Source organism: Galeopterus variegatus, unplaced genomic scaffold, assembly GCF_000696425.1.
Source record: "Galeopterus variegatus unplaced genomic scaffold, G_variegatus-3.0.2 Scaffold9129, whole genome shotgun sequence".
Classification (NCBI taxonomy): Eukaryota; Metazoa; Chordata; class Mammalia; order Dermoptera; family Cynocephalidae; genus Galeopterus; species Galeopterus variegatus.
This window is the reverse complement of record NW_007735240.1, coordinates 30,842-40,874: the sequence shown is the minus strand read 5'-3', so window position 1 is coordinate 40,874 and position 10,033 is coordinate 30,842. Positions and strand designations below refer to the sequence as shown.

Here is a 10,033-nt window from a genome sequence, read left to right as displayed (position 1 = left end):
TTGGAAATAATAAACCTCTTGCTGATTGCATTGCTCCTGGTCTTGTGGTCTCTTCGGGGCGAGTTTTCCTGTTCTATGTAAGTTGGGATTTTATCCCAAATCTTACATGAGAACATGGAGCATTTATCTTTTCATGCCTGGCTTATTTCATTTAACATAATGCCCTTCAGGCTCATCTTTGTTGCTTTGAATGATGGGATTTTTTCTTTTTTATGGCCAAGTAGTATTCTATTGTGTAAATATACCACATTTTCTTCATCCATTCATCTGTTGACAAGCACCTAGGTTGATTCCGTATCTTGGCTACTGTGAACAGTGTTGCAGTAAACTCTGGAGTAAAGATATCTCTTCAACACACTGATTTCATTTCTTCTAGATATATACCCAGTAGTGGGATTGCTGGCTCATGCAGTAGTTCTATTTTTAGTTTTTTGAGGAAACTGCATAATGTTTTTCATAATGGCTGTACTAATTTACATTCCCCCTCAACTATGTATAAGAGTACCCTTTTCTCTGCAAACTCATCAACATTTGTTATTTATTTTCTTTTTTATATTAGCCATTCTAACTAGGGTGAGGTGATTATTCTCATATACTTAAAATCCAGGATATAATATCAACATACAAAAATCAGTAGCACTTCTATACACCATCAACAAACTAGTTGAAAAGGAAATTAAGAAAATAATCCCATTCAAATTAGCTACAAAAATAACCTAGAAATAAATTTAACCAAGGAGGTGAAAGATCTCTACAATGAAAACTATACAACACCGACAATGTTATAATCTTTTCCCTAAAGGTTGCTTTGGCTATTTGGGCTCTTTTGTGGCTCATTTGAATTTCAGGATTGTTTTTCTATTTCTGTGAAAAATGTTATTTGTAGTTTAATAGAGACTGTATTGATTCCATAGATTGCTTTTTGAGTAGTTTGGTTGTTTTGACAATGTTGATTCTTCCAATCCGTAAACATGGGATGTCTTTCCATTATTTTGAGTCCTCTTTAATTTCTTTTGTCAGTGTTACATAGTTTTCATTGTAGACATCTTTCACCTCCTTGGTTAAATTTATTTCTAGGTTACTTTTGTAGCTAATTTGAATGGTATTGTTTTCTTAATTTCCTTTTCAACTAGTTTGTTGATGGTGTATAGAAGTGCTACTGATTTTTGTATGTTGATATTATATCCTGGATTTTAAGTATATGAGAATAATTATGTTGATATTATATCCTGGAAGTGCTACTGATTTTTGTATGTTGATATTATATCCTGGAACATTACTGAATTTATTTATCAGGTCTAAGAGTTTTTTGGTGGAGTCTTTAGGTTTCTCTCTATATAAAATCACATTATATACAAACAGGGACAGTTTGGTCTTCTCCTTTCCAATTTGGATGCCCTTTATTTCATTTGCTTGCCTAATTTCTCTGGCTAACTTTCAATACTATATTGAATAAGAATGGTGAAAGTGGCTATCCTTGTCTTGTTCCAGTTCTTAGGAAAAAAGCTCCAGCTTTTCACCATTCAGTATACTGTTGGCTGTGGGTTTGTCATACATGATCTATATTGTGCTGAGATGTGTCCCTTCCCTACCTAATTTGTTGAGGGTTTTAAGTGTAAAGCAATGTTAAATTTTATCAAATGCTTTTTTTTGCATCTATTGAGAATATCATATAATTTTTGTCCCTATGAGTGTCTTTTGTTATTCATAGTGAGCCCCTTTCAATCACACCTAAGTTTATGCTAATGAGGTGCTTAGGGTGGGAACTCTATATAGCCTTAGAATAGGGCTGGTCACCAGAAAGATCAAGTGATTACAAGGTTTGACATTTCAGCCCCATTCACTGATCTCCAGCGAGGGTAAGGGAGGCTGGAGATTAAGCTCTGTTATAATGGCTCTTATCAGAATAAAACATGCTAAGTGCTGGTGAGTATGTGGAGAAAAGGGAACCCTTGCACACTCTTTTTAAGAATATAAATTAGTACAGCCATTATGAAAAACAGTATGGAGGCTCCTCAAAAAATTAAAAATAGAACTACCTATGATCTATAAAAACTGTTGAGCAAGGAGATTCATTGAACTTCCAGGTTGGTGAACAAGTGGAGGTGCTGGGAGGGTGGTGAACCTGGTGAGGATGGAGGCTCCATGCCCTTTCCCCCATACCTTGCTCTGTGCATCTCTTCCATTTGGCTGTTCCTGAGTTGTTCCTTTATAATCAACTGGTAATAGTAAGTAAAGTGCTTATATATTAATATTATCAATATTTGGAAGAACAAATACCAAAATAATGTTTATATCTGGATGTTAGAGTTTCTATTTTTTTTTCCGTTTTTCTTATTTTTGAGTTTTCCTATAGTAAATATGTATTATGTTTGTAATTCTATGTATGAAGAATGTCTTCTTTTTTGTTATATTGTATAAATAATATGTGAACAAATAATAAATGGGTTTCTGATTTGTCATTGGAATCTTGTTTTTCTACACTTGAACTGATTTTGTTGCTATTATTATGATTTTGTTGCTATTATTCGATCTTTTTTTCTCCAAGTACATTATCCCCATTAGTACTTGGGTTAGGACTTTTTTTGTAAGATACATTTCATTTTAAATTCATTGGGGACTTTTTAATCAAGGACCCCAAGGACTTTTTTATTCAGTTGTTTTCTTCATACCTGTTGCAGATGGAGAAAATAAACAGTCTTAAGTGTAAAACCTGTTTGTCCAGAGAAAATCAGAACATCCTCTTTTGCAGAGCCAGAGTCTTCTTAACTCCTCCTTGTTCTTTGGACTTTATCTTCCTTTCAGTTACCCAGAGTGCAAAGAAATATTTCCTATTTTAAATTAGAATGGAATTTCTTATACATTCATAAACAATGTGTATATTTATGCTGCATATATGTTCATAAAAGTAAGGGGCTAAAAATGCACTTAGGTGATCTTACTAGTATGTTTTTGTTCAGCTGTGAGTCTCACTCAGGTCATTTGATGTATTTGATGTACAACTTCCAGGTGAAACAATGAAGAATGTCAAAGGTAAATATTGGAATGTTTTCAAGTCAGGCACTTTTTCTTTATAATTTATAGAGAAGACATTTGTGATTATGTTTCATGCTAGTAAAGCAAATGAACAGTTTCAATATTTATTCATTTTTGATATTTTATTAAGAGAATTAATAACTTCTGAGATTCTTTAAAGAGATCCTGAACCTTTATCAGATTTAAAATGTGGGCAGGATGCATTTTATGCATCATTAAGTTGGTGTAATCACAGGTTCAATGATTTAATTAATACATAGAAATTTTTTTCTAATTTTTTTCTCTTTCCCCATTTCTCCTTCAGTCTTACTGTCACTTTATCTCATTTCTTTATCAAGTATCCATCTGTCTACCCAGATCCCACTATCTCACTTATCATTGGTAAACATTTAGAGTTTTTTTTAATCCCCCTCACTTTCAGTACCTGTACTACCTACTTGTAAACTATTTGCATCATAATCTCAGACAAATGTCCCTTTTTCTATCATGATGTCTGTAACCTGGCAATGTACTGTGGGCACTCTGTACTTGATGGGAACTGATATTACCCATCTCACCAAGGCAAAAAAGAGCTTCATTTTCTCAGTCCCAGGGAACATACACTTCATAGATATTTGTGGGATATTTTAAAAAAGAGTGGAAGCCATATAGGAAAAAAACTAATTAGAAGTATCACCCCATAATAGTATTTTTATTTTATTTTACTTTTTAATACAGGGGAAAATGAGAGAATATGTTTATGCTGAGGTAATTGGTCAAGAAAATTAGAAGAAATTGTTAATGGTGAGAAAGAGGGACAGAGAGATGCTTCTTGTAGAGCTAAGTGCCTTCTTGAGATAATCAGAGATTGGCTTCAGAAAATAAGAAAAATAACATCAAATATATGTATAATGCTTATTATGTACTAACTACTATCATAAGGATGCTACATGGTTTATCTTATTTAAACCTCACATAACCCTATGATTTTGTACTCCTGTTTACCCTCTTTTACAAATTAGGAAACTGAGCACACACAGAGATTAAATGATTTCCCCAAGGTTGTTCAGCTAGTAGATGACAGAGTTATGATTTGATCCTGGACAAACTACTCCAAGGTCCTCACTTAACCCCTGTGCATTACTGAAACATGTAGTACACTTCTGGGTAATAAAAGAGGAAAGACAAAGTATGTCTTGATATCCCTCAGCTATTTATAATTTTTACCCAGTTTTTCAAATTAGGTTAAATTAATCATGCATCTAAGCCCTCTCTGCTGAGGGCAGAGATGAAAACAAGGGAATAATGGAGAAATTTAGAGAAACTTAGGAGCAAGAGCCATTGAATAACTGTTTTCTGGGAGAAATCTAACTTGACCTTTAAATAATGCCTAGGTCACTAGAGGAGGTATCTGGAGAGTCTAGGTAAGATATATTCACTATTTTCCATATATTGCATTTTTATCAGGTACCACCACCTAAAGTAAAGGAATTTTAGGATTTAGCTATTGAATAAAAAGTTTTAGGAGAATAAAGACACTATGACCTGAGAAAATGCAGCTCAAGAGTGGTCAACTCCTGACCCAGTTGGGAAAATCTCAACCAAAGAGTAGACTTAAAATGAATTGAAAATATTACTGTGAATTGGCAGATCCTTGAATATTTTAAACAATTTCTGTAGGAGAATTTCTAAGAGAAACTTTACATAAGCTTGGCTTCTCTGTGGTACATTTTAGTGGAGTTGAGGACATATGTCATCAAAACCAGATTATCAAAGAAATGCATGTGACTGGGTTTGCTTGGTACTTATAGACATTGTCTGATTCTGTCGTATTTTGACATTATTCCTCAGGTCCAATTTCTATGACTTTTATGGAAGATTGGGCAGTTGTATAAAGTCAGTGATGAAAAACCATACAGCAGTAACAACATTTATTATACTGGGATTGACAAATGACCCACAACTAAAGATTTTGGTTTTTATCTTTCTGTTTATCACATATACATTAAGTGTAATTGGAAATCTGACCATAATTTCTCTCATCTTGGTGGATTCTCATTTAAAAACAGCTATGTATTTTTTTCTTCAAAATTTCTCCTTCTTAGAAATCTCACTCACAACTACCTGTGTACCCGTATACCTATATATTATATCGACTGGGGATAAAACCATCACCATTAAAGCCTGCTTCAGCCAAATATTTTTTGTTGTCCTCTTTGGAGCTACAGAATTTTTTCTCTTGGCTGTGATGTCCTATGACCGCTATGTGGCCATCTGCAAACCCCTGCATTACATGACCATCATGACCAGCAGAGTCTGCAGGAATCTTGTCCTCTGTTGTTGGGTCTCTGGATTATTGATTATCCTTCCCCCTCTTGGATTGAGCCTCCATCTGGAATTTTGTGACTCTGTTATTGACCATTTTTACTGTGATGCTTCCCCAATACTAAAGAATTCCTGTTCAGATACATGGTTCATAGAGCAGCTAGTTATATTCTGTGCTGTGTTGACTTTCATAATGACTCTTGTTTGTGTAGTTTTGTCCTACATATACATTATTAAGATGATTCTAAGATTACCCTCTGCCCAGCAAAGAAAAAAAGCCTTTTCCACCTGTTCTTCCCACATGATTGTGGTTTCCATCACCTATGGCAGCTGCATCTTTATATATATCAAACCTTCAGCAAAGGATGAAGTGAGCATTAATAAGGCAGTTTTTCTGCTCACTATATCTGTTGCCCCTTTGTTGAACCCCTTTATTTATACTCTGAGAAATAAACAAGTAAAGCAGTCTTTTCATGACACCCTCAAAAGACTTGCATTTCTTTCAAGAAAATATTAGATTACCTTTTTTTAAAATTATTTTTATTTTGTCAATATACAATGTAGTTTATTATTATGTCCCATCACCGAAACCTCCCTCCCTCCTCCCTCTCCCCCCTCCCACTCAAGTGTGTCCCCTCCATTTGCTTGTTGTAAGAACTTCAAAAAAAATGTGGTTGTTATATCTTCCTCCCCCCTGTTTTTTTTGTTGTTGTTTGTTTGTTTTTTTTTTGTGTGTGTGTGAGAGAGAGAGAGAGAGCTTTCTGTTTATCACATATACATTAAGTGTAATTGGAAATCTGACCATAATTTCTCTCATCTTGGTGGATTCTCATTTAAAAACAGCTATGTATTTTTTTCTTCAAAATTTCTCCTTCTTAGAAATCTCACTCACAACTACCTGTGTACCCGTATACCTATATATTATATCGACTGGGGATAAAACCATCACCATTAAAGCCTGCTTCAGCCAAATATTTTTTGTTGTCCTCTTTGGAGCTACAGAATTTTTTCTCTTGGCTGTGATGTCCTATGACCGCTATGTGGCCATCTGCAAACCCCTGCATTACATGACCATCATGACCAGCAGAGTCTGCAGGAATCTTGTCCTCTGTTGTTGGGTCTCTGGATTATTGATTATCCTTNCAGCAGAGTCTGCAGGAATCTTGTCCTCTGTTGTTGGGTCTCTGGATTATTGATTATCCTTCCCCCTCTTGGATTGAGCCTCCATCTGGAATTTTGTGACTCTGTTATTGACCATTTTTACTGTGATGCTTCCCCAATACTAAAGAATTCCTGTTCAGATACATGGTTCATAGAGCAGCTAGTTATATTCTGTGCTGTGTTGACTTTCATAATGACTCTTGTTTGTGTAGTTTTGTCCTACATATACATTATTAAGATGATTCTAAGATTACCCTCTGCCCAGCAAAGAAAAAAAGCCTTTTCCACCTGTTCTTCCCACATGATTGTGGTTTCCATCACCTATGGCAGCTGCATCTTTATATATATCAAACCTTCAGCAAAGGATGAAGTGAGCATTAATAAGGCAGTTTTTCTGCTCACTATATCTGTTGCCCCTTTGTTGAACCCCTTTATTTATACTCTGAGAAATAAACAAGTAAAGCAGTCTTTTCATGACACCCTCAAAAGACTTGCATTTCTTTCAAGAAAATATTAGATTACCTTTTTTTAAACAGTCTTTTCATGACACCCTCAAAAGACTTGCATTTCTTTCAAGAAAATATTAGATTACCTTAATGGGAATTCAAATTAAAAGAAAAAATAAGTCATCAGAATATGGATGGAAATTAAAGCCATGGGAACTGTGCAGTCTCATAATGTTGAGGTAAAATAGGGAGAATTGAGAAGAAAGTCTAAGAAAAAACTGTGAGGGACCAAGTATTATGCAGATGAATATTTCTACTCTTCTGAAACTTCTCTGACTTCCTGATTTATAATTCAATTAATTCTTTTTAGTCTACTCAAATATGCACCAGTCATTAGTCTCCTGTGTTGAAAATTCTCTCTGTATCATTGCTTTTCCTTCTTCAATACAACCTGTTTCAAAGTGCTTTCTTTTTTCAAGCTCATAAGAACATCAATTTTTAGGTACTATAAAGCTACCTTTATCTTCAACTTAGCCTTGTCAGTGATGCCCTTACAATAAATGATACATGGATTTGCACAAAATTATAATATAATATTCTTCACCCATCCTGATCTGAATTTATTAAAACATATGGCAAAAAATCATTAAGATAAAAAAAATGTAACTAGATAGTCTTCAGGGGTAATTGATAGACTTCCTCTTCTAATTAACTGTTCCAAAAACAACTAGGAAAGTCAGGTAAAACACAAGAATCATTGACTAAAAGTGTGAAATTGTAGCTGAAACAACAAGGACCAGAGGGGCCAAGATTGTGAAAAGGGTAGAAAGAACTATGGAATAGTGAACTGATTGTATGTAGCTGCTTTTGCCATTGAGGGTATTTTCAGATTTATGACTGTGGTAGATTAAAGATACTGGTAAACTTTTTGTTACTTCCCTGACCAAAAGATGTAAGTTCTTTCCTTTCCCCTTTAATCTTGGCTGGCCCTATGAGTTGATTTAGACCTTTAGAATGTGGTAGAAGTGAAGTTGTATGACTTCAGAGATTAGGTCATTGTAGTCTTGCAGCTTCCACCTTCTTTTTGAGAACACAAACTCAGGGGATCCACATGCCATGTGAGAAGTTTGAATAACCTGAGACTGCCACACAATGAGGAAGGCCAACCCAGTCTCACTGAGAGGCTGGGGAAGGAGGGAGGGAGAGAAAGAGAGAGAGAGAGAGGGCAAGAAAGGATGTCTGGTCATCTCCCATCCCATCCAGCTATCTTAGCAGACATGTGTATAAAGTAGCTGTCTTGGACAAACAGCTCAATTGAGCCTTCACATGATTCCAAATCCAGTCACCATTGATCACAACTAAATAAATGACTCAACGGAGAACCACCTAACTGACCCCTGCCTAATCCCAGCACCGTGAGTGATAAAAATTGTTTCAAGCCACTAAAATTTGGGATGATATGCCGCAGAGAAATAGATAACTAAAAAAAGAGTGCAGAAAAAACACTTGGCCTGAGCAGTGAGCAGCCAGGGAACCAGAAGAACTCTGGGAGGTCTTGCAGGCTGGAGAAAACATACTGGACACTTGAGGGTCTGAATGAAAAATAGTCAAGCAGTAGTATTTTGATTTTTTCCCTTTCTGTATATACATTTCAAAAAATTTTAAGTAAAAACTTTTGAAACCAAAAACTTAGATATAAAAGTAATGGTCCTGAGAATCAACTGAGCTGCAATGAATATATATTGCATTTTCAAAGAATATGAGAAAAGTGATAGGAGCCTAGAAGAAATACCTGCAGTGAAAAGACTCCAAATTGATTAAGAAAGCTACTGTTTTCAGTCACACTGTTATGTGCCCACTATTTTATATATTATTGCTAGTCCTCAAAACAACATTTTACAAGGTAATTTAAAAATTCTGTAGCTTAAGTAGTTTTATAAGTGATGAATCTGTGATCAAATCCACTTTTATCTTTGTTAATTCCATTACCTGATATTGCTTTAGAGAAGCACATTTTATTAATAAAGTAATTTGAAGGCTAATTCAAGAAAACCTAAATTCACTGAGATAAGCAAAATTTAAACCATGACAATACCAAAAAATTTTAGAACAATTTTCCATATATAAATTTCCAAGAGTAATTATTTAAGATAATAAATCACTGTTTTAGCATAAGAAATTTTAAATGGCCTTTCAAAATCTCACACTCTACCAATGACATTCTTCACAAAAATAGAAAAAAGAATCCTAAAATTCATATGGAACAACAAAAGACCTTGAATAGCCAAAGCAATCCTGAGCAACACCCCCCCAAACCCCCAAAATAACCCCCCAAAATCAAGACAAAACTGGAGGCATTGCACCACCTAATTTCAAACAATACTACAAAGCTATAGTAACAAAACAGCATGGTAAAAATGGCATAAAAACAGACACATGGATCAATGGCACAAAAACAAAACCCAATCAACCCATGTACTTACAGCCAACTCATCTTTAGCATAGCCACCAAGAACACATACTGGGAAAGGAAAGCCTCTTCAATTAATGGTGCAGGGAAGACTGGATATCCATGTGTAGGAAAATGAAACTAGACCCATACCTCTCACCATATTCCAAAATCAACTCAAAATGGATTAAAGACTTAAATATAAGACCTGAAATTATAAAATTCCCAGAAGAAAACATAGGGGAAACACTTTAGAAGGTAGGACCAGGCAAAGACTTTATGAGTAAGACCCCCAAAACACAAGCAACACAGGAAAAAATAAACAAATCATATTATATAAAACTAAAAAGATTCTACACATCAAAGGGAACAATCAACAGAGTGAAAACATAACCTACAGAATGGGAGAAAATATTTGCAAACTATACATCCAACAAGGGATTAATATCCAGAATATACAAGGAACTCAAACAACTGTAGTAAAAAAAGAAATAATCCAATTTAAAAATGGGCAAAGGAGCTGAATAGATATTTTTCAATGGAAGACATACAAATGGCCAACAGGTACATGAAAACATGCTCAACATCACTAATCATCAGGGAAATGCAAATTAAAACTACTTTGAGATATCATTTC

General features: G+C 34.8%; 2 protein-coding genes across 2 annotated transcripts in view; both read left to right on the top strand.

Moving 5' to 3' along the window:
• Positions 1-4,918: 4,918 nt before the first annotated feature.
• Positions 4,919-10,033, top strand: part of LOC103609067 (olfactory receptor 6C2-like) — a gene marked incomplete at its 3' end in the record, with an annotated part of 10,588 nt that continues 5,473 nt past the window's right edge. Inside the window, exon 1 of the mRNA XM_008593439.1 lies at positions 4,919-5,805. Within this exon, the coding sequence (XP_008591661.1) occupies positions 4,919-5,805 (887 nt within the window). The remainder of the gene's footprint in view (positions 5,806-10,033) is intronic.
• LOC103609066 (olfactory receptor 6C2-like) overlaps positions 6,363-10,033 on the top strand; it is a 6,076-nt gene continuing 2,405 nt past the window's right edge. Inside the window, exons 1-2 of the mRNA XM_008593438.1 lie at positions 6,363-6,490; positions 6,562-6,871. Coding sequence (XP_008591660.1) covers positions 6,363-6,490; positions 6,562-6,871 — 438 coding nt within the window. The remainder of the gene's footprint in view (positions 6,491-6,561; positions 6,872-10,033) is intronic.